Source organism: Venturia canescens, chromosome 7 (assembly GCF_019457755.1).
Source record: "Venturia canescens isolate UGA chromosome 7, ASM1945775v1, whole genome shotgun sequence".
Taxonomy (NCBI): Eukaryota; Metazoa; Arthropoda; class Insecta; order Hymenoptera; family Ichneumonidae; genus Venturia; species Venturia canescens.
Window position 1 is genome coordinate 4,773,793 of NC_057427.1, and position 21,555 is coordinate 4,795,347.

The 21,555-nt window shown below is 38.0% G+C and overlaps 4 protein-coding genes across 9 annotated transcripts; 2 read left to right on the forward strand and 2 right to left on the reverse strand.

Moving 5' to 3' along the window:
* The first annotated feature begins 412 nt into the window (after positions 1-412).
* On the forward strand, positions 413-9,137 carry EndoB (endophilin-B). Of its 5 annotated transcripts, none has more exons than XM_043422911.1 (9): positions 413-1,470; positions 3,465-3,606; positions 3,824-3,952; positions 4,207-4,369; positions 4,568-4,631; positions 4,778-4,813; positions 5,069-5,259; positions 7,652-7,826; positions 8,471-9,137. In XM_043422911.1, the coding sequence occupies exons 1-9, from the start codon at positions 1,408-1,410 to the stop codon at positions 8,579-8,581; spliced, it is 1,074 nt and encodes a 357-aa protein (XP_043278846.1). In that variant the 5' UTR covers positions 413-1,407; the 3' UTR covers positions 8,582-9,137. The 5 variants fall into 5 exon arrangements, with proteins under 5 accessions (XP_043278846.1, XP_043278849.1, XP_043278847.1 ...); XM_043422910.1 differs by lacking the exon at positions 413-1,470 and adding an exon at positions 2,330-2,557; XM_043422912.1 differs by lacking the exons at positions 413-1,470; positions 4,778-4,813 and adding an exon at positions 2,329-2,557.
* A 310-nt stretch (positions 9,138-9,447) lies between these two features.
* On the reverse strand, positions 9,448-11,278 carry RpS18 (ribosomal protein S18). The gene is made up of 4 exons (XM_043422917.1): positions 11,211-11,278; positions 10,428-10,613; positions 10,151-10,252; positions 9,448-9,666 (listed from the first exon to the last, which is right to left on the reverse strand). Exons 1-4 carry the CDS (start codon positions 11,211-11,213, stop codon positions 9,499-9,501), a joined length of 459 nt encoding a protein of 152 aa, XP_043278852.1. The 5' UTR covers positions 11,214-11,278; the 3' UTR covers positions 9,448-9,498.
* Positions 11,279-11,587: 309 nt separating this feature from the next.
* On the reverse strand, positions 11,588-17,205 carry LOC122413352 (probable chitinase 2). Its single transcript, XM_043423641.1, has 7 exons — positions 16,885-17,205; positions 15,197-15,400; positions 14,025-14,190; positions 13,839-13,935; positions 13,468-13,674; positions 13,145-13,345; positions 11,588-13,028 (listed from the first exon to the last, which is right to left on the reverse strand). Exons 1-7 carry the CDS (start codon positions 16,958-16,960, stop codon positions 12,639-12,641), a joined length of 1,341 nt encoding a protein of 446 aa, XP_043279576.1. The 5' UTR covers positions 16,961-17,205; the 3' UTR covers positions 11,588-12,638.
* Positions 17,206-17,794: 589 nt separating this feature from the next.
* On the forward strand, positions 17,795-21,242 carry LOC122413353 (dual specificity protein phosphatase 3-like). Of its 2 annotated transcripts, XM_043423642.1 has the most exons (5): positions 17,795-18,172; positions 18,326-18,498; positions 18,589-18,779; positions 18,968-19,191; positions 19,955-21,242. In XM_043423642.1, the coding sequence occupies exons 2-5, from the start codon at positions 18,379-18,381 to the stop codon at positions 20,149-20,151; spliced, it is 732 nt and encodes a 243-aa protein (XP_043279577.1). In that variant the 5' UTR covers positions 17,795-18,172; positions 18,326-18,378; the 3' UTR covers positions 20,152-21,242. The 2 variants fall into 2 exon arrangements, with proteins under 2 accessions (XP_043279577.1, XP_043279578.1); XM_043423643.1 differs by lacking the exon at positions 18,326-18,498 and having other exon boundaries at positions 17,798-18,172.
* The last annotated feature ends 313 nt before the right edge of the window (positions 21,243-21,555 follow it).

Genomic DNA, 21,555 nt, shown 5'->3' on the forward strand with positions numbered 1-21,555 from the left:
AAAATATTATTGAAATAAAATTGATGACTCATAAAAGAAAATACAACAAAATTGACAATCGCTACTGATTATACAAAAGTCAATAAACTGTGAATACTGAATATAAAAAAAGGGCTGACTGTTGAGTTAAATGAAAGTGAATTGTTCTTTAACACACCGCTGCACGCTCTCTGGTCAATTTGGCGTCGAAGGCCTCGTATCGTCTAAGTGACTCGGTGGCGTCTCGACGGCGAGTAATTAAATAAAAAGTGCATTATGCTTCCTGGTTCGAGAAATTTGTTTCGCTTTAATTTCCACCGATGTCCATTAGCATTCGGACGTTAAAACTCGGAGTTGTTCGCAATTTGTCACGAGACGAATCGTTTTTGTTTCGAGTCTCGAACGTTTAAAGGCCTGAGAAAAGGTAATCCTCGCTCGGGATTTATCACAAGTGTGGAAACTCGTGATAATTTTTGTCATTTGTATGTGGCCTGTGACGTCGTGAAAGTGAACCATTTCAATGTTCATATAAAGTTCAATATTTATTCATTGGATCGTCGTTTTTTGCAATGGGAATATTATATAAAATATAAATAATCGAATCGGATCTTTAGTTTTCCTCTCATTTCGAGAAACAAGCCGTTAAATTTTCCAAACTTTTTAATCGAGCGCAAACCCCGAAAAGTCGCGACGATGAGCACGTTCCCCTCGTTAGGTCCTCCGACAGTGACAGTTTCAGAAGAAATGGAAAGTAGAACGCAACAAAATTATGTTTGATTTTATCGTTGGAGGGGAAGGAAATTCACGTACATACTCATCGAGGAACTATCATCGTTTATGAGTCACGAATTTATTGCCACAGGTCTACAGAAAGTGTACACTCAACGAAGTCACATCGACCCTCGAAGGGATCCCTATTGTCGAGCGACTCAATTGTGGCTAGTCAAATTAAGCCGCGCATTCACTTCTGACAATGAAAATTAGTGCGACGAGACGAGTCATTTCGCCTCGTGCCCTTTTGACGTACGACCGAAAAAGTCGAAAATTGGGTCAAAAAACTTCTCAATCGATTATTAAAATCTGAATTTCGATTGAATGTTATTCGCAAGCAAAAACGAGTGTTGAAAATCATGACTGATAATTGGAGGTTATTCGAATTTTGGTTTCCAAGGAAGATGAAACTATAGACACGTCAAATTCATTTGCCAAAAATTAAGGAAAAAAACCAAGTTTTGGAAATTCTTGATAAAAAGTTCGTGAAAAAATTCTCGGAATTCAGAGCCAATCGAACGTTTCCTGGAGTCATGCGTCGTTACCGGGAATAGCGCGCCGTTACGACGAATCCAAGAACTAGGGAGATCGATTTCGAGGATTTTCGCGTAGTTGAACGTTGGCTCCGCTTCCGGAGAGGTACGAATCGCGGAAAAAATGGATTTCAACATGAAAAGGCTTGTAAAAGGAGCTGAAGTTGCGCTCCACAGAGTCCGACAGGTATGCCAATAAATTATTTGTTAAATCATCAGCGATTTCAGTTTTTAAATTTACCGTTTTTTCATCGCAGTATAGTTCCATCAATCCGATATTTGGCCACGTATACCCGCTTACGTATATCTTGACAATTCTATATTTTTCGCGAGGGACCAATCATTACGTGTGATCAGGCGCAGTTGATCTAACTTTTTGGAAACACGAATTTTTTCACTGATTGTTAAAAAAAATGAAATAATTCAGGAGGTTAGCTTTGGAATTCGGCGAACATTTCAAACGATTATTCTGAGTTAGCTCTCAGTAATCACTTAATTAAAAGAATCGAATAGAAATTGTGTTTCGAGTGCTTAATAATCACAATGCTTAATGCAATGCTATTGTGTCAATCGAATTATGTCAAGCGAATGTCGAATGGAATGGTAGGAATATATATGCACAACTTTTTTATTGATCTTTGGTTAGAACGAACAAAGACATCGTGATTTCAATAATTTCAGTGTTGAATCTGCAATAAAAATGAACCTGTTCGAAAGCTTGATAAAAAGAAAATTAACGAATCAAGAAATTCAACGTTGTGTGGAATGACAAGTACGATTTCGTGGGTGTTGAGTGTTTTTTTGTCACTTTCTTCAAGGATACTGTTGAGTGCTGAATTTTCATTTCATTCTCAAGTTTGTCCTCGTTCATGCATTATTATGAGAAGGGCTTTTATTTCCTTTTCCTTATGAACGATTTTCCCAAAACGCTGGATAAAGTTCTTGCTGTGAATGGTTCGAAATTTGAATCGTAATGGTGTGTGATAAGACAGCGCCGCGACACGTGAATCTAGCGAATGAAAGAATGAACGAAAGATCCGTGAGCACAACGGGAGTGAAGGAGAGAGGGTTGTGATCGATCGGAGAGAGAGCAAAAGTAGCACTTTTTTTCTCGTGTCACTCATTCCTTGACGCTTTCGCGATTATATATTTAGGTCTTCTTTTTGTTTTGCGAATGATTTATTGTGAGGTATAAACAAGGGATAGAAAAAATGGATTTTAACGTGAAGAAATTGGTTAAGGATGCCGGAGCTGCTTTGAGCAGGGTCGTACAGGTGAGGAGAAAACGGTGTAACGGAATTTTCTTGTGGAAAACCGATGTCGTGTCTCACGTATACACAAGAACGCTGTCATTTCTGACATTTCGTCATTCATCTCGAGCATCAAGCAATTCTTAAAAATGAAATCGTTCTTTACTTTTTTCCTTACTCCATTTTATCCTCTTTGCTCCATTTCAATTTTCAAGAATAACAGAATTACGAATTTTAATCATCAGTTTCATACTACGGATTTTAGCAATTTTTATCATTGAATTTTTTCGGGAATGGCGAATCAACTTCCGATGACTTTTAACAGCACATTCCTTGCGCTCCCACCACAACTCCTTCAGCGCCGCTCCCTTTGTTTACGATCGCGGGATTCGTGATTCTTCAATCGCCTCCTTGTTTTTTTTTTATTTTGTCTTCTTGCATGCTTAATTATTTAACACCTACGATGACCTTTATCGGTGAACTAGCATGCTCGAACAATACGATTCACTTTCAAAAAAATTTAATCAGATCATCAGAACATCAGATTATTTCAATTTCAGAATGTGCATTATTTTTTATGGATCCATGCACCAAAAATAGAGAAAAAAAATAGAAATTGTGATTATACTTTCTTCAAAAAAATCACGACATTGAATTCATATAATCATGCGTTTTACTTCCAAACTTATTTTGCATTATTCTATATAAATTGAAAAAACTATTGTTCTGATTTAATCACGTTCTCTATTAAAACATGTCAGTTTTTCATTCAACTATAATTCATGAAATCAGTTGTCCCAACCATCCTGGTCAATCGGGGTCGAACAGTTTTTTTTTCTGAACAACAATTACTTTTGCCGATGAAGCAAATAAATGGTGTCTTCAATTTTTAACCGGTTACTTTATCTAAATATCTATTGATTTATTGCAGCTGACTGAAGAAACACTTGGAACGTCTGAAAAGACAGAGCTTGACGCCCATTTTGAGCACCTTGCCGAGAGGGCAAACATGACTAAAACGTGGACAGAAAAAATCCTGCGAAATATGGAGGCTGTTCTTACTCCAAATCCTGGTTAGATTTTTCAATTAAAGAATAACTTAGTATCAATGATAATAAAAAAATAACAATTATCGTGAAACTTTGATAAAAAAAATATTGTGCCAACTGTGAGAGAAGAATTTATGAAATATTCAATCTTTTGATTTGTAATACAAAAGTATTATGAGTTAAACTGGTTAACTCCAATATAAATCTACAAAGAAGTTATAACATAGTTTTCATCTAACAGGCAATAGAATTGAAGACTTTTTCTATGAGAAAATTGACAAGAAGAAGCCCAACAGATTGAGCAACTTGGAGTACGTTGGAATCGACATGATCGAAGCTGGAAACGAATTTGGTCCTGGCATTCCATATGGTAACAATTATTTTTTTCTGTTACTTTTTATGAATATTTCTACCCAGTAGTTCATATTTTTTTGTTGTTCCTGCAGATTCTGTTTTCTTGAGATTATTCAATGGCTCTAATCCCACTTTTTTCTTTACCCTAATCTTCCTGTTTCTTTTCCGGTTCCTACTTTCAGCCACTTTTCCCGAAGCATCTACCGTATCCACCCAAGTATTGGTTTCTCCCAGACGTGCTTCATTTTTTTGAATTATTATATTTTTCAGGCAGCGCTCTCATAAAGGTTGGCCAGTGTCAGCAGAAGCTTGGCCAAATTGAGCGGGACTTTATTGGTACAGCCGCAAACTGCTACATTCAACCTTTAAGAAAGTTTCTCGATGGGGAAATGAAGACTATAAGCAAGGAGATGGCTATTTTGGAGACAAAAAGGTAGCTCTGATCGGTTCATTTTTGAGTATAGAAGACTGTTGAACGCAGAACATTTACATTTTCACTTTTATCAAGATTTTCTTAGTTCTTTAAGCTTTTGCATACTAGAATACTTCTATTCAGTGTTCGCTCAACCAGCAAAAAGAATGAAAAAATGATGAAAAAATGGAAAAATTGATGGAATTTAATTGATTTTAGATTGGACTTGGATGCGTCAAAGAATCGGGTGAGAAAAGCCCGAAGTATGCTCGGTCAGCAGAACGTAAGTATTCGATAATCTAGTTTTTCATTTATTCGTTTCAATTTCATCTTTCTAATCATCAGTGTTTGCACTGCGATAACAAAAATAATATAAAAATGCAAAATGTCTCGTTAAAACCCGCTGCTCCTTCACAAAAAACGTGACAGGATTCTGGGGTGTCGCCAGAAGTATTGCTCGATCAGGTACTGATAAAAACCTTCGATAAAAAATGCTGCCTGATCATTTTTATGCAAGAATATTGTTTAGATGAATAGTGCATTATGACGAAACCTTGTTCAATCCTTCCGACAAGAAACATAGCTGTGCCTGAAGCGATTGAAGTAAATTCCCCCTCTAATTATATATTCATTTTATTTTTCAATGATTCCGTTTAGTTATTGCAATAACGAGGATTCATTAAAGGAATCAACTGATTTAAAACTTTTTAATAAACTCAGGCAGAACGCGAGCTGAGGGTGGCACAATCCGAATTTGACAGACAATCGGAAATAACGAAATTATTACTGGAAGGAGTTTCGAGCTCGCAGGCCGGACATCTTCGATGTCTACACGAATTCGCGGAGGCTCAAGCGCGACACTATGCCCAGTGCCACGCTACGATGCAGGAGCTCCAACGCGAGCTTGCAGGGTGAGTCCAGGATTTCACGAATCATTGAAATCCTTCGAATCCCTGCTAAACCGATTTTTAATCCGGAGCAAAAACACAATCTACACTCATCACTTTTTTAAATCGACAAATGACACTTGGTCTACTTTTTTGCAATTGAAGGCAAAAAATACGTGCGTGTAGGTCCACACTCTCATGTCTTTCTGTGTCCCCTCCTTTTGTACGCAGCTATCCCACTTTGTGGTGATTCGAGTGAGTAATTTCGCTCAAATAATATTGTGTTTATTTTTTTATTGTCGCGAATGATTTTTGCGGTAAAATGTTCCATCTAGCCGATTGTGAGACCATGTCGAACACTGTGTAGGATAAGCGATGATTTAGAACACGAACAATCAGTTGCGCCAATACGAGTACAATACCCTGGCAATCAAGCTTGAACCAGCAAACTCAAGCGCTTGTTTTCGAGCGTTTGTGAATTCGTGTAAATACATTTGTTGTGCATGCTCGTTGAGAGAATTTTAAAACGCTATAATTCGGGCTAACTGTGAGTATTCTTGCTCCAATTTTCTACGCAAAGCTTCGAGCCAACGATGGCAAATAACCGAAGAATTTTCGAGTGGTTCACTGTCGAAATTTCTGAAGTTCAAAATCTACGGACAAACAAATTTCAATCGTGCCGGGTGTAGTTTCAAAAACCGTAGCGACAAAATCATTTCGACAAATTTCACTGAAGCAGTAAAAGTCTCGTTGCCCTCATTTCTCTACACATAATCCCCAAACTCTTACTCATTGATTGAGAAAAAGCCATTTTAATTAATTGCCAAAGCCCAAAAGTCTGACACTTCAAGTAAGCTGAGTTACGTTGATAGAGGTTTATATTTATTGGCTCAACTTGTCTTTCCTGAGTTCTCATTACTCATTCGTGTCGTCACAGCGTAATTACTACTCCCCAGTATGGCAATATTATTTTTAACTTTAGCGCTTGTAGAGCAGCTTCAAAATGCACTTGGCGACGCTTCTAGCTCAAGCTTGCTTTCCTTTCGTTGGCAAAGATGTTTTTTGGTTTATGTGTCGTTTTCTTTACGCTTTTCATAGTGGTGTGATTTAATGTGAAAATTTCTACCTTGGGCTATCGCACGATTGGGATTACAGGGCGCGTCAGCCGAGTCCTTTGCTTCGAGTCAACAGCGAGGAAGTGATCGAGCTAACATCACCCTCGTCCTCGCCGAGTTCTCAAAAACAAAACAATAATAACTCGACCGCTACGAACCCGTTCTCACTCACCGGCACTTCGACTTTCGTCACTGCCACTTTCGACACCGATACTTCCAAAATATAAAATATTCTCTTCCAACAGTTCTCTCTCTCTCTCTCTCTCCTCCAACTTCTCTATTACTCTTTTTCTTTTATTTATTCTAACGCGATAATAACTGGCTTGAAATAACAAAAAAGTCACGCAGATAAAGCAATATTTTTAAATAGTCCGAATTAAAGCTGTTATTGTACCAATTGCTTAATGTTAAATATTGAAAATGTATTGAGAGCATATTACCTGTATATAGTACTGAATTATGCATAAATATGCGTACGTCGCAGTTCTACGACGAAATTGATGAATGTCGAATTGAAGAAAATCATATATATTTGAAAAACTGATCAATAAATAACGTCCAGCAACGAATATTGCAACGATCAACTTTACAATTGATTATTCTATTTTTCAAAATTTTCTTAGTCGCCCCGTAGTATTCGTTCGATGTTTTATTTATTCGACTGCATGCTGAGTGTCGTTCGTAGTTCTTTACTATTGTATTTCATGTTTCATTTCATTACGTTTGTCATTTATTCGTCCTACGTTCACCAAACACTTCCGACTCCACATTCAATTTTCAAAAGCTGAGGCCATTACGAATTCGAACTTCTTCGACGTCACGAATAATCATAAATGTGCGATAACCCACCAGTTCGCCATGTACGGATTCTGTAAAACTGTGGTTATGCACACTGAAGCAATTTTGTCATTCATTAATTGGAAATTCTTAACTGTCAACTCGTTTATTGATTCCTTTAAAACAAACTCGATTGAACGTTTTTATGAGAACGAAATAACATGCTAAATCTACGACTGCACATTATTGAAGTATTTGCCCATTTTATCATAGCAAATCCATCGAATACAAAATCATTTAACGCTTATTAAAATTTTGATGAATTATTTGAAATGTTTTTGAATAATCATGCACCAAATTGCAGAAGCAAACGATCAGAAAAATATTGATCAGTAACGTCGTTAACTTTGCGAATGAATTTTAACAAAATTGATAAAGAGCCTTAAAAGGTGGATGAAAAAGAAAGTGCTGAAACACAGAAATGAGAGTAGATCCTTATTTATGATTTGTCCAAATCCTATTAGTTTGATCGGAGGTTCGTTCCATCCGACGAGTCAATCGGGAACGTCGACAACGAACTCGGTAGCCGGAAATCAACAACACGGCGATGCAGTGATGGAAAATGGACAGGAAAAGGCTCGGGTAGTGTGCGATTACGACGCGAGAGATCCGTCGGAACTCAGTTTAATGCAAGACGAGGTAACGAAGTTCGAAATTTAAGAAACGCACCGAGAGTGAAAAAAAACATGTTCAAGTTTGCAACTTGAACCGACAAATCAAATGAAAGAAGGAAGATTGATATTAAGCGTCACATACTTACGACGATAAAGTTGATGCATGCATTGTATTTCTGATCATACGAATTTGTTTTTTTACCCTGAATTTCGTTATGGATCACAGAACAAATAATATCGACGCACGAAAGGATTATTCGCTTTTATGTTTTGTATATTTTGTTTTTACCACACACAAATAGGAGATTAATATCACAGTTTTCGACATTTTCTGTATCGCGACTAATTATGTTTGTATATAGTCAAAGCATTCGTTAATATGTGACATTTTGGTTATTATTATTTTTACGATTATTATATGTCAACGTGTAACGAATAAATTTATAAGAATTTTTATTAACCGAATGTTTGCTTGAGTTTGATGGTTTTAGGTTTGCTATCGATGTAGCATTTTAATTGACATTTTGTTGAATGAAAATTTATGTGTTTTATCGAAAAATCTACTTTTGATTGCTTTCTGCCTCTGTTAAATTTGGTTTCGTTTTTTTTTTCGATACAATCAATTGTATTAGCTTCTCGCGCGGCAATTAACGAACATTACGTTTCCAGGTAATTTGCGTATCCGAAATACCTGGCGATGAGGATTACCTCTTGGGTATCAGGGGCAGTCAGCGAGGCAAAGTTCCAAAAGCATTTCTGGAAAATCTCATTCAACATTAAGATGAATTTTCAAATACTTTTCCATTCTTATTCGAACACTCCTTATCTCGATGACTAATACTCACTAAAAATTAGTACTCAAGGATTATTCGGTCGGGGTTTATCTTCTAATGTTCCATGCGTCAATATAAAAAATCCGAGTATTACATTCGATTAGAAAAAGCGAAATTTCGGTGCATTTCTGTCTCTCTAAATGAATAATTATGATAGTAATGGAGATTCAATTCCCAATGTTTAAAATAAATTGTGCAATTTTCTGAATCTCTAGAAAAAGTAGAGCTAAACTCTCTTAAAAAAATAATTGAATATGTTCGTTTGAATATCTCGCAATATCGAATGGCTAGCGAGAAACGTTGCAATATATCGACAGTTTTATACGTCGTTTTTCGTCATTGTTACTATAATCATTTACTTCGAACAGGATTAAAATGAGAATGAAAAGATAAATATGTTCAAAGTTACGAATGTTGTGTGTCACGAAATTGTTAATGTATCATCATGTAAATATAATAGAGACGCCTCTCTGATAGAATATATTAAAAATACTTGAAATATATTTCTTCGATGGTTGCATTCCCTCATTACTTTATTCATATAGCTGTTAAACCTTGTGCCTGGAACGGGGCATCGAAACAGAATAAGATCAATCGACTCACTTTTTACATTTCGAAGCTGTCAAAATTGGATATCGTTTATAGAATTTTTTTGGTTGTCTGCACCGCTAACAAAGGAAATTGCTATTTCGACAATGCAGTCAGATTAGGTTTTGGAAAAAAAGCCGCGTTAATTCTATGAAATATTAAAACTCGAACAATTTCTCAAAGTAATGGGATGTTTGGTGTAAACAGAAGTGAAGACTGGTGAAATTTCGATTTTCTTATTCATATTTTATTGATAATACAAAGAAGAACAAAAATTTACTTCTTCTTAGACACACCAACGGTACGTCCACGACGTCCGGTGGTCTTGGTGTGCTGACCTCTCACACGCAGACCCCAGTAGTGACGAAGACCTCTGTGAGCGCGGATCTTCTTCATCCTTTCAAGATCTTCACGAAGTTTCGAGTCCAAATTCGAACTCGTCAACTGTAATGGAGAAAAAAACAAATCGTTGCATATTAATCCATAATCATTCAAAACAAATTTCTCTATTGTTTAACAAGTGACTGTTGCATCCTGCCGAAAGGCTGTTCGCTCGGAGATGCACAAATAACGTCTACGAGGTCAATAAAATGCGGTTTATATTGCACGAGTTACCAGCCGATCGTTACACGGGTTACGTACGACCGGCCGTGTACTCGTGCCTCCATATTCATAAGAAAGACTTGTGGAGCAAAATTATATAAATAGAATTGAGCAACACTCAAATACATAAGAAAACTCAGTCTCCGATCCTTTGTTTCTCTTGATCTTCTCATTTCAACAGTAGAATTAACAATTTATTGCTATCCTAAAATGACCAAATGAAAATCTGATTTCCCTATTCGTAATCGTTACTTGAAATTGACCCAAAAATACATGGCAATCATCAGACTATTAGTATTAGTTTTTTGGACCAATGCGTTCATACCTGCGAGTATTTTCCATCGACAATATCCTTTTGTCTGTTGAGGAACCAGTCAGGGATTTTGTACTGCCTGGGATTGGCCATGATGGTCACGATTTTTTCAACCTGTAGCATTCATGTAAATTTCAATCAACTTTTAAATATTAATAAGACACGTAAGAGATACATTTTGCGATGTCACAATGCTCAATATTTCATTACAGATATTTAATAACACCTAAGGTGTATTTATTGACTTATAGATTGGAAATTTAATGTTAAAACATGAGCTCTTCCATACCTCTTCTTCTGAGCATTCTCCGGCACGTTTGTCCAGATCGATGTCAGCCTTCTTGAGAACTATGTTGGCATAACGACGACCAACACCCTTGATTGCGGTCATGGCAAACATGACTTTCCTATTACCGTCAATGTTCGTGCCCATGACACGAAGAATGTGCTGGAACTTCTCTGGAATGACGAGCGACTGGAAGGCAGAAGTAAGCGAAAATAATGAATCATTAACGATTTCGGTTGAAAAGCAGAGAACTAAACTTTAAGACACAATTCTTTCAATCGGACCAAAATTCCGATCGTTCGGGTAAAATCGTGTTGGAAATCGGAGGGATAATTTACTTCAACGAATCAATTGAATCTCGTAGAAAACCGACTCTGAAACTCATTCGACGGTAAAGAGTTAGGTTATTTGATAACCTGAAAATTTTGTTTTATTTGATAAATCACGGAATCCCCCCCCAGTCATATTTTCCACTTGTAGTGGATGACAATGTTTCCGTAAAGAACTTGGGAAACTGTTTCGCAAAAGGAAGAAAACATTGGACTCGAAACGTTTAATTCAAGAATTGTTGTAAAGGTAAATAAGGGAGCCATGATGGATTGCCGGAGTTCGGATAGGCAACACTTTTCCAGGGCCTCTCCAGGCTTATTGTTTTCTCGTAACACAAAAATATTCACAACACTCGATGCACCATTTTACCAACTGTTTATCAAGTCAAATTTGTTCATCTTTAAATCTGTGATTGTTTAATAACGCAAAGATTTGAGACCACGCGTCAGAACTCACCATGTTGCCGAGTTGTCAGCGATGTAAAAGAGCCAAGTCCGGAAGCGGATTGCGTGACTCGCACGGCGCCCTCTCTGGTACATTTTCCAGCGCGCCAGTTTTGAATCTTTTCCTTACTATTTCGGCAAAAAAATTGACCGAACGGGCTGAAAGTTTACACAAATCTTTCCGACACTCGAAAACTCATTTTTACTGCGATACTACTGTTATTTTTTCCGTTTTCCTATTCGAAAAATTTTCCTAAATCTACGTTTCGTAAACCCATTCGATACGAGAAATCCTCGAAAATATTCAGAATAAAAGTTTACAACAAGTTGAAAACCGATATCATTTATTATATGTAGGAAAATGAAAAAAATGAAACGATACAAGCGTGGAAAAATAAATAGACTGCAAAATTGATTTATTAAGCAATCGATGAGCTCTGCTACATACAACGATTGGATACTTGACGATACTTGACGATGCTGCAGTAGTGAACGACCGCGTGCAAGAATAATGAATAAATATTTTCGCATCGAACACTGTTAAAAATAGTGATTTTGACGAAAATGTTTTTCCATTAAGTTTTTAGCTTCATGACATTGGCAATATGTGGTAGAATCACGCGGAGTAAAATGTTAATTTCAGCAGAATTTTACATATTTTGATTAAGGAGGGTGGATCGCGACGATACAATCTTGCCATGCTAAACCATATTAAAAATATTAAGAATTTCAAAATAATAAGAATTTAATAAAATTTAATAAATGTATTCTTTAAAAATATTGTATTTGTATTCTTGATGCCCAAAGAATGTTATCACCAAATTTGATCAAATTGTGATTATCTTGATTTCGTGATCCACCCTCCTTAAATAATTCTTTCTTCGTAGTCATTCATCTCACGCTGATGGGTGTTCAGAATCTATTGGGATCTGAATGGCGCAGACGGGGCTGCAATCGCAAAAAAATAGTAAAGGACATTCTCTGGGTTGGTGCATTGTTTACAGACCCACTTCTATGTCTTCGAAGGCACAGACGTGTCGTTCAAAAAATCGATTTCCAATTTGTCTGAAACTTCTCTGTACTACTTTTTCTCGGTAAGCTACTCTAACGGTAATGGAGTATCGGAAAACAATGTTCCACTTAAATTCGTGTGTTTATTCTTAGGTTTCTTTCTACATTGGAAAATATTGAATTTTTCGTTAAAAATATAAGATAAAAATGAACCTATGTGCGCTGTCGTTACAGTATTCGAAAAAAAGTGGAAATATGATTGACAGAAGACTCTTAAGTACAGGAACAAAAGGTAACAAATGTTTGTGAATCAACGATGACTCTCAAGTGATTAAAAAGAACAAATGCATCGCGGCAGGAATGAATATTTCTGCGTACCGAAACGAAATGCTTCTTGTCATCTCGCTATTGATTTGTCGATGATGTTTGTTCACCAGACATAAATAAAACATGTTGATAAAATAATGTATCCGCTGAGAAACACCGGAGGGGAAAACGACTCGATGGAATTGTCGTCGATTTCAGTCGATTTCGTCAGGGCCAAGTTGATCGATCGCATCAATGGATAATCGCTCGATATCAGTGGGTCCAAAACATCAGCGTGAAGCTTCGAGCAATCCCCACGAAAATCGTCGGTGTCAATGCTCCAAATCATCACACCTGCTAATCTCATTTTCGTTACGTATGCAGCTTTTTTGACGAGGCTCTTTACGTTGTCGTAAACAACAACCCGATCTCCGTTTACAGCGTAAGCGCTGTAGCCATCCTCGTACCAACCGGTTCTCCAAGTGTTCGGAAATTCCGAAAGCTCCCGACAGATCTTTTGGATCAACAGAAAACGCAGTTGCATTTGTTGAGGGATTTAAATTATTCTGCTCGTGATAAAATGTTTTTCGTTTAAAAATTCATTGGAAATATTCATTTCGATTCGATCACCTCGTTGTATCCGAGGAAGCCAAATTCGCGGGTGAAGTTACCCATGAAACCTTGGTCGAGGGCTGGAGCACCGATCGGACTTTCCTCGCTGTCGTTCTTCGGCATCGATGCCAAAATGAAAGTTCTCCCGTACATTGGCAGACCAAGAACGAGCTTATCGACCGGAGCACCAAGCTTCATTAAGTGGTTTATGCTCTTCTCCTGTCAAAAAGATTCTTCGTACAGAATACTAAGCATGAATTATTGACAGAATGATTCTTGATCAAATGGAAAGTGATTTTCAGTGGATTATGAAAAATAATGAAATGGAACTCGATTCTTACGACGCAGAGCTCATCGTCGCATTGCAACGGTGCGTTCGGTAAGACCTTCTTGTCCCAGGCTCCGTGATAATCATACGCCATGAGATGAATGAAGTCAAGATACTTTGAAATTTCCGGAACATCGTAAGCGGCGTCAATGGTCGCTCTATCCGCACTTATCGCTGCTGTCAACAGCAACCCCCGACTCTTCAAAACGCCGCTCAATTCCTGAAGGAAGTAACGTTCGTGCGCTGTCAATTATCGAACGCCGTACGAGTGCAAACGGAGTCGATATTGTTGCTTTCTCGAATACGTTTGACAGGTGACTTGTCAAAAAAAAAATTGTTGAGAAAGCTCCGTTTTTACATCGCCGTTGCGTCGCTCCAACGTACCTGGACGAGGCTGACGAAATTTTGCTTGTCCTGCGGAGCACCGCCTCGTTTGCCGGGGAACTCCCAGTCGAGGTCCAGTCCATCAAAGTCATAATTTCTTTAAAAAAAACAGTTATCAGAGCAAAGCCTTCATCTCTGGAAAAACGATGATTGAAAATATTTCGCAAATGCGATTCGTCGCTATACTTCATGAACTGGAGAACGCTGTTGACGAAGAGGCCTCTTCTCGTCGGCGAGGAAGCGAGAGCAGAGTAATTGGCGCTCCCCTCGTTCCATCCACCAATCGCCAAAGAAACTTTGAGTCCCGGATATTGGCGACGGAGACCGGTCATCTTGCGGTAAGTTCCTTTACCTGTTTAATTGAAATTTTCGAAATTACAGTCTGTATCGTTTCAAAAATCTTTTTTATCACTTTAAAACTTCAGGCTCTTCTCCACCTTCGCATTTCTTTTAAGGTGACACAGTCTCGCTGAAGCGTTTTTCCATAGAAATTTCATTAATTTCAAGAACTCATTGCACACACTTTAATAATATCGTGCAACGCTCGAAAAGAATGAACCTTCAAATTTGAGACTAAAAAATAGTGCAGATTTTTTAAGGTACAACTGGATGGATAGCTCGACCAAAAATTATATCTGATTGGAATTTCCGTACTTCGCGATGCAATAAAAATCTGAAAAAATTCAACAACATTTGGAAAGCTATGAGCAACAATTATCAATAATAATATTGCCCAGAAGTTAATAACAAATTGTTTAAACAATTAATTATTCAATAATTTTGCGGTGACTTATTGTTTTTTTTTACGAATCAAATGCGTGTATTTTTCCGAATGCTCATGAATTTTTTCCGAATTTTCGTGGATTTTTGAAATTTCTTAAAAAAATTTGGAAAAAATTTTTTAAAAATCTGAATTTTGGATATGTTTTAGAAGACATATTTACCTTCAGTTTTGAAAAGTCTCAAGGTTACCGGATCAAAAATGTACAAATAGAGCCACTTAAAAAATTTAAAAAAGGGAATTTCAAAAATTCACGAAAATTTTTTAAAAAATCATGAGCATTCGGAAAAATGCGCTCGATTCGTAAAAAAAAGCTAGGGTTTACTGTAAAATTGTTAAAAAATTATTTATTTAAACAATTTATTAATATATTTGGACAATATTATTATTGATAATTGTAGTTACGAAGTACGGAAATTCCGATCAGGTACAATTTATCGGCTGGGCTGTCCATCCAGTAATACCTTAATGCTGGAGAGAAAAAAATAATTAAAAATTTGAGATCCAAAAAATAGTTTAGATTTTTTAATTCTAGAGAGAAAAAAATAATTCAAAATTTGACATTCAAAAAATTTACCATAATCTTCCTCGAGATCGGCCCAAGGATCGAGGCTCCTTATGGACCATGTCGTTACATTGAGACCAGCAAAAGCGTAGATCAAATGGGTGCAGTGCTCCGGGCGTAAATTTTCAAATTGAAATTGTCCTTTTCCTGGTCGGTAGGCAGCCCACGAAGCCACGTAACACACGACAACTTTATCGTGCCTCGGTCGGGATGTTTCTAAGCAAAAATAAACATGCGAAAATCACCGATCAGTGCACACGATTGCACTGTATCCATTATGAAAAATTTCATATCGAAAAAATTTAAAAAAAAAACGTAATTTTGAAAAAATTCCAATTTTTTCGACTGCTTCTCGTAAGGAGTAGTCAAAGTGCATTGGATTGCGATTGCAGAAAAAATAAATTTACTAATTTTGCTACCCCATCCCGAGAACATTTTTTTCTTACGAAATTGCAAAAAATTACAGCACGTTCATAGCTGTATGAAACAGATTTTTTTTATTTTTACTTGGCATGGAATCGGAGTGGTTGTCAATGTATCTTATTTAAATTTTTTTTTAAATATTATTATATATTATATTAAATATTGTAATATTTAATTATTCATTTATTTTAATTATCATTATTCATTTTTTTCCATATATTTTTTATTTATTATTGGTTTAATATATATAAATTAATATTAATAATTAAATAAGCAAAAATAATTATGATTGATGAAATTAATAATATTGAATAATAATAAATATTACAATATTCAGTAGTCCCCACGAGCCTGTTTTCATTGAGCTTTGCACCGACCAAAAAAGGATAAAACGCGACTCTCCCATTAAAATGCGTTACGTAAATATTTCGAGTCGATCCATCGCGACCATACTTTTCAAATTTTGCAGATAACGGTAAAATAGGCTCATGGGAGGAAGCCGCTTGACGACGTGAATATACACAGTCAGCTTGCCATGGAGGACGCGACGATGAATAAATAACAATTTTAAAAACAGCAATTCAATTATTTGCACGCCAGTTGTCTGCGCTCTCACGAAATCCATCGAATGCGCAGGTTTTAGCAATGCGTTAAACTTCCGCCGGTATTTCTACCTCATACTTTTGAGTAATAAACGAGAATTATATCGGTTATTAAATTCACTGCGTTACTTCATTTTTGATCGCAATATTAACGGCGCTCGACAAAGCGTAGCTTTTGATTCGGTCGCATTGTTATGAAATCGTCGGTGTTGTTCGTATTATTGACTTAAAATTTGAAAAAAAAATCTCGTGCTTTATTTCATCAGAGGAATGGGCTGCTACGAATGATCATAATGTTTCAGTGCGGCATGTCCTTAAAACGACTTTACTTATTTGCATAGAAATGTCGAAGAGGTCGTAACGCGGCAAATAGAAAGTGAATGAGAATAAGAGACCCGTTGAAAGGTCACCGTGCGAGAGATGAAACGAAAAAAGCAGCGCCACCGAGCACCGAACAAAAACAGTTGAAGTGACATTGAATTTCTCACGAAATCCGTCGCTCGATCTATACTAAAAAGTAGTTAACTACGCGACATTCGAAAAGTTTTCGAATCAACGTTAATCAGTGGATAAAACGCGCGAAGAGTCACGAAATCGTCGGAAAAAACAGCGTTAAATCTGGAAGAAAAACTACGACTAAAAATTTGTCAAATTATGCTGCGTCGATCGACTCACCGATTAATCCGTGATTGTCAGCTACGAAAAACGCTAAAAAACACGCTACAGTACTCAACAATATGCCACGAGCCATCGTCGTTTCCTGGCGTCGTGTGACAACGTATTGAAAAACAAAAGGAACAAAACAAAGGACGAAAAAGCGTTCTCGTCGACCGGCGTGTGTATGGCGTAGGGATTAAATATCAGGCAGATAGCGAGAGCGCGGACAACGTGCTGGAAGCCTTTCACCCGCTATACTGCTGAGCACTCTTGCTTCGTCGAGAGAACAGCATAATAACGGACAAGGGAAGACGAGCGGTGAACGAACGGGAATAAATGTACAGCGGTGCGGATGCGAAAGGATACCGCATCCCAACAGACCCGAAACCTGTTGTTCGAAAACTCGAACGTCGTTTGAGGTTATAAAGACACACGCTTGAAGAAAATACTAGTGGAAAAGGGGCTCCTCTGGGCGACATTAAATAAAATTAGAACGCACGTTGATAAAAGATTTTATTAATAAACTGTTGAAATATTGATAGTTGGATAAGATAGCGCGAATGATCGGCGACATGTGACCGTTAACTTAATTCGCGATTGAATTCTCCCGGCGCCTTGGCATCAAATTTTCAGATTATCTTTGTTACCGACCGTCGATAATGCCGCACTCGAATGTTCACAAATCTACCGTAACGGCAGCAGCCACGTCCGCGTTCGCGTTGACCCACCAATCAATCGTATCCTCAATGCGCAACGATGTTTGGACATCCGTTCTGGATTGATGAGGAAGTCACGTGAGCCCAAACCACGACTGGGATTGGTCGATCGGCCGCTTCGTTGCATTCAACGTTGTTATCTCTCTCTCCTCAAATCTGTACGATTCGCATCCAAATGTGCTGCAGCTCTAACTCATCCATGAAAATGCAGTGTTATACGAGCATCACACCGTGTAAACATTGACGGTACGATCGAGCCGATGCAAAACTTGAAATGTCATAGAAAAAAATAAAACGAATCGGAACACGCGATACGGAATCAAAAGCACGTCGAGACGGTTCCTGGAATTCCAAAGACCTTTACCGTCGCGTATATATAAGCAACTAGCATCGCCATCTTATTATTTTCATACGTAGTTTCGTATAGATGTTGTTGTTCTAAGCTCAGTGCGATTAGATCACATCGTGTAATTGACGGGTCGGACCAGGAGAGTCATACGACTGCGCAACATCGATTCATTTTTCAAGTTCTGTTTACAAGGCCGTTGCAACTGCGATACATGGCGTATTATTCGGGGCTTCGTAATGAAGTAAGTGTAACGTTTTAAGTGTACTGAGACTTAAAAAAAATAACAAAATAAAAGGTTCCTCGAATGAGCGAATGATGGGTCGAAGCATAAATGTTTTTATTTATTTTTTTTTGTGCCGCGCTGCTCCTCTACGCCCTCCGCGCATAACAAAAGTCTTGAGGTTCACAATCTCGAATTGGTGTCGGAAAGATTCAAAAATAGTGACAATGCTTCAAAACGCCTACGAGCTTTTTCTCTCTGGCCCCAATTCGTATCGACTTGATGTATTTCCACCTTTTCCCTTCGAGCTTGGAAGTATGCGGAGCACGTGGCGAGACAGAGATCGGGTTCTTACACTGTTATTATTATTTCTCAATTATTCCGTAATCACAGAAACTATAACAATTTTGGTATTTTTCTTTCGTCTATATCAATAGGACTTCCGAAAACCTTTGGTCGACGGGGAGACGACGTTCGCTCAACTGATCATGGCGCTCCATGACGAACAACCGATTCGGTACAAACCGCTGCCGGGATTCGACTCGGATTACGATAGCCCCGAATATCGACGGTTGCAACAAACTATCAATTGCGACGAAGTCTATCCCGGGATATTCATCGGCGATGAGTAAGTTTTTAGTCTTTTCTTTAGTTCAATGCAATTGATAATCGGGGCCAATCTTAATCTCTCAAGACCGGCCTCACGGACGAAAAATTCGTTTTTTTAACCTCAAATTCGGCTTGCCAAGAATTAACTAACTTTTAGTCGATCCAACAATATACGAATATCAAATAAAAATGTACGTTATTGCGAAGATCCACCGCGAAGAATAAAAACTATTTGGCTCGAATCGGAATAACGCACGTACTGAATGCCGCCGAGGGCAATCGTTTCGGGTGCGTTAACACCAACGAGCACTTCTACAGAGGCACAAACATCAAGTACTGTGGATTACAACTCACGGATTTGCCGAGCACCGATATAAGCAAATATTTTTACACGGCTGCTGCATTCATCGAGGATGCGCTCAAAAACGGAGGTAAATAGGCGAAGGAAAATCATTCGTGATAAAGTAGAAAAGGGCGAAGTTATGTCGAAAGATTTATCGATTTCCAGTAGGTTTTTATTGACATGCGTTTCTAGATGTTGCATTATGCCACGAATTTTTTGGAATACTCACATAAAAGTTGCCGTGGGATTAAAGATTCGTTTCTTCTTTTCTGAGAACCGATAAACAACGACTTTGTTATAAAATATCCTGGGAAAATTACCATTCTTTTCATCGTTCGATATTCAAAGTGCCCGTTAACTTTTGTTCTCGCGGATTTACTTGTGAATGCGGCCGTTATCGGTTGCACGCTCGCGACACAAGCGCTCACAGCGGTGGATTTTGTAATTAAGAATTATCGTGCTAATTGTGTGCCGAAACGAAAAACTCGGAAATGTCAGAAACTCCTGATTTTTAATGAAAATTATTTTAGAATAGTGACAATGCCATTTTTATCGCTCGGAAAAAAAGTCAACGAATACCAAGAAACATAAAATTAACGCTAGAGCACGAAATTGCCCCAGTCGGTTTTTCGATGAAATGCTTTTTTTTTTTTTTTTTCATAAAATGCTCCACTGATCTCTGACGTGTGTACAAATAACGATGAAAAGTTGAAGATTTTGAAAATAACTATTATAATAACGACATGTCGAAAGGCGACAATCGGAAGGCATTATTTTCGGTACGCATTCGTCCTTTTCTACGGAAACTTTTATTCACTCCTGGTTTTTCTGAAATGTTCGATCTATTACAGGCCGAGTACTCGTACACTGCGTGATGGGTATATCGCGCAGCGCAACTTGTGTCATTGCGTATTTGATGATAAAGAAACACATGATGGCGGCTGACGCAATAAGACTGATCCGTCAAAGTCGTGCGATTCATCCGAACGAGGGTTTTCTTCGTCAGCTCGCTGCGCTCGACAATCAGTTGCGGCGTTCGCGTTTGTAGAGTAAATAAGAGGAGCCGCCATTTTGTGGCAGCACAAGCGTGCGCTATCGGCGAAAACAAACACTTGTAACATCCGACTGCGAGTGGCGCGCGCGATGCTCCGTACGCTCCGTAGTTCGCCATTTCGCCGCAAGCGGCGCACCGCTTTTTCGTCAAAAATTATATTTTCGATAACCAAAAAAAGTAGTTACATCAGTCCGCGAAACGAAAGTAAATCTCGTGAGAAAAAGTAATTGAAGAGAGCGGAGAATTGTCTCTCAATGAACAATGATCCAGCCAAATTTGTTAACGTACAATTTTTGTCGTGTCTCGTTTACGATTTTTCTATCAAAACTTTTGTACCTTGTATCGATGTTTGTTGAAATACTTCTTGTACTTGCGAGATTTTTTCATTTTTACCCACGACATATATCGCTGGAGCGAAGAATTAGTTGGAGCGCATCCTCGGCTGGTCCGCAGGCATTTTATAAATTGTTCGAAGGAGAGCTAAAGAAAAGTCTCATTATTTTTCTTCCACAAAGTAATCGAGGTTTTTCAATAAAATTTATTTGTCCAAATCTCCAGGATTACTTACAATTGATCAGTGGTAGACGAGTGGCGTATGTGAAACCTCATTTTAGACACTGATCTTATAAATGCATAATATTTATTGCAAAGTACACGGGTGTTATTTGCGAGATCGGTTTAACCTACTGTATTTCACTCGCGTTTTACAATCTAATCGAACCTTTTGGTTTGTCGTTAATATTTAACCTGTGAGTATTAACTTTCCTTTCTGCAAACAGAGGCGTCAAGATCGACTAATTTCACTCAATGTAACGACGCTGTGTCAAATTATTGGCGCATGTAATTTGTAGAACATGAGAAAAAAATCAAGTCACACGGACGCGTAATTATTAATTTGAACCCTCGCAACTCGTTTTCTCCGACGTAAACCCACCTTCAAACTCGGTTCTGTGTCGAAAATAAATGATAAAATTGAACCGAGTTTAAACCGCAACGGAGAAAACGGCCGTTACTGTAATTTTTTGTAGGAGAGGGTGCGTAAGTGAAAAACACAAATAAAATTCACAATGGCTTATTCTAATATAGTTCGTCGCGTCTCGCCTCGTTCTTATCCATCTCCCGCTAGGTGGCAGAAGCTGTTCCCAACAACAGTTGCGGCTCAGTCGGCTTCACGCAATCGGAGCCGTCGATCGCGCGCCTGTGGCTGTGCTAACGTCCGCCAGCATCGCATTTTTCAAATCTAACGTTTTCACTAGCATTCGACGACGAAGTTGACAAAAATTGACTACTTCGCTTGATCCGATTGGTGGAACGACAGGACCCGTCCGCTCGGAATGAGCTTCCCGTAGAATCGCGATAACTGTGCACATCGATGTTATCGTTAGCCGCTGGTCGCGC

What these genes read in the sequence shown, in the direction of transcription:
- EndoB (XM_043422911.1), top strand. Translation starts at nt 1,408, where the DNA reads ATGGATTTCAACATGAAAAGGCTTGTAAAAGGAGCTGAAGTTGCGCTC. An exon ending in TGGTCCTGGCATTCCATATG is followed by an intron (nt 3,953 to 4,206) that starts GTAACAATTATT and finishes TATATTTTTCAG; the next exon opens with GCAGCGCTCTCATAAAGGTT. An exon ending in GCTATTTTGGAGACAAAAAG is followed by an intron (nt 4,370 to 4,567) that starts GTAGCTCTGATC and finishes AATTGATTTTAG; the next exon opens with ATTGGACTTGGATGCGTCAA.
- RpS18 (XM_043422917.1), bottom strand. An exon ending in GAGAATGCTCAGAAGAAGAG is followed by an intron (nt 10,253 to 10,427) that starts GTATGGAAGAGC and finishes TGAATGCTACAG; the next exon opens with GTTGAAAAAATCGTGACCAT. An exon ending in TCGATGGAAAATACTCGCAG is followed by an intron (nt 9,667 to 10,150) that starts GTATGAACGCAT and finishes TCTCCATTACAG; the next exon opens with TTGACGAGTTCGAATTTGGA.
- LOC122413352 (XM_043423641.1), bottom strand. Translation starts at nt 16,960, where the DNA reads ATGGCTCGTGGCATATTGTTGAGTACTGTAGCGTGTTTTTTAGCGTTT. An exon ending in TGACAATCACGGATTAATCG is followed by an intron (nt 15,401 to 16,884) that starts GTGAGTCGATCG and finishes ATTTTTGCTTAG; the next exon opens with AAACATCCCGACCGAGGCAC. An exon ending in GCTTCCTCGGATACAACGAG is followed by an intron (nt 13,029 to 13,144) that starts GTGATCGAATCG and finishes TTGATCCAAAAG; the next exon opens with ATCTGTCGGGAGCTTTCGGA.
- LOC122413353 (XM_043423642.1), top strand. Translation starts at nt 18,379, where the DNA reads ATGCTTCAAAACGCCTACGAGCTTTTTCTCTCTGGCCCCAATTCGTAT. An exon ending in CGTGGCGAGACAGAGATCGG is followed by an intron (nt 18,499 to 18,588) that starts GTTCTTACACTG and finishes CTATATCAATAG; the next exon opens with GACTTCCGAAAACCTTTGGT. An exon ending in GGGATATTCATCGGCGATGA is followed by an intron (nt 18,780 to 18,967) that starts GTAAGTTTTTAG and finishes GTTATTGCGAAG; the next exon opens with ATCCACCGCGAAGAATAAAA.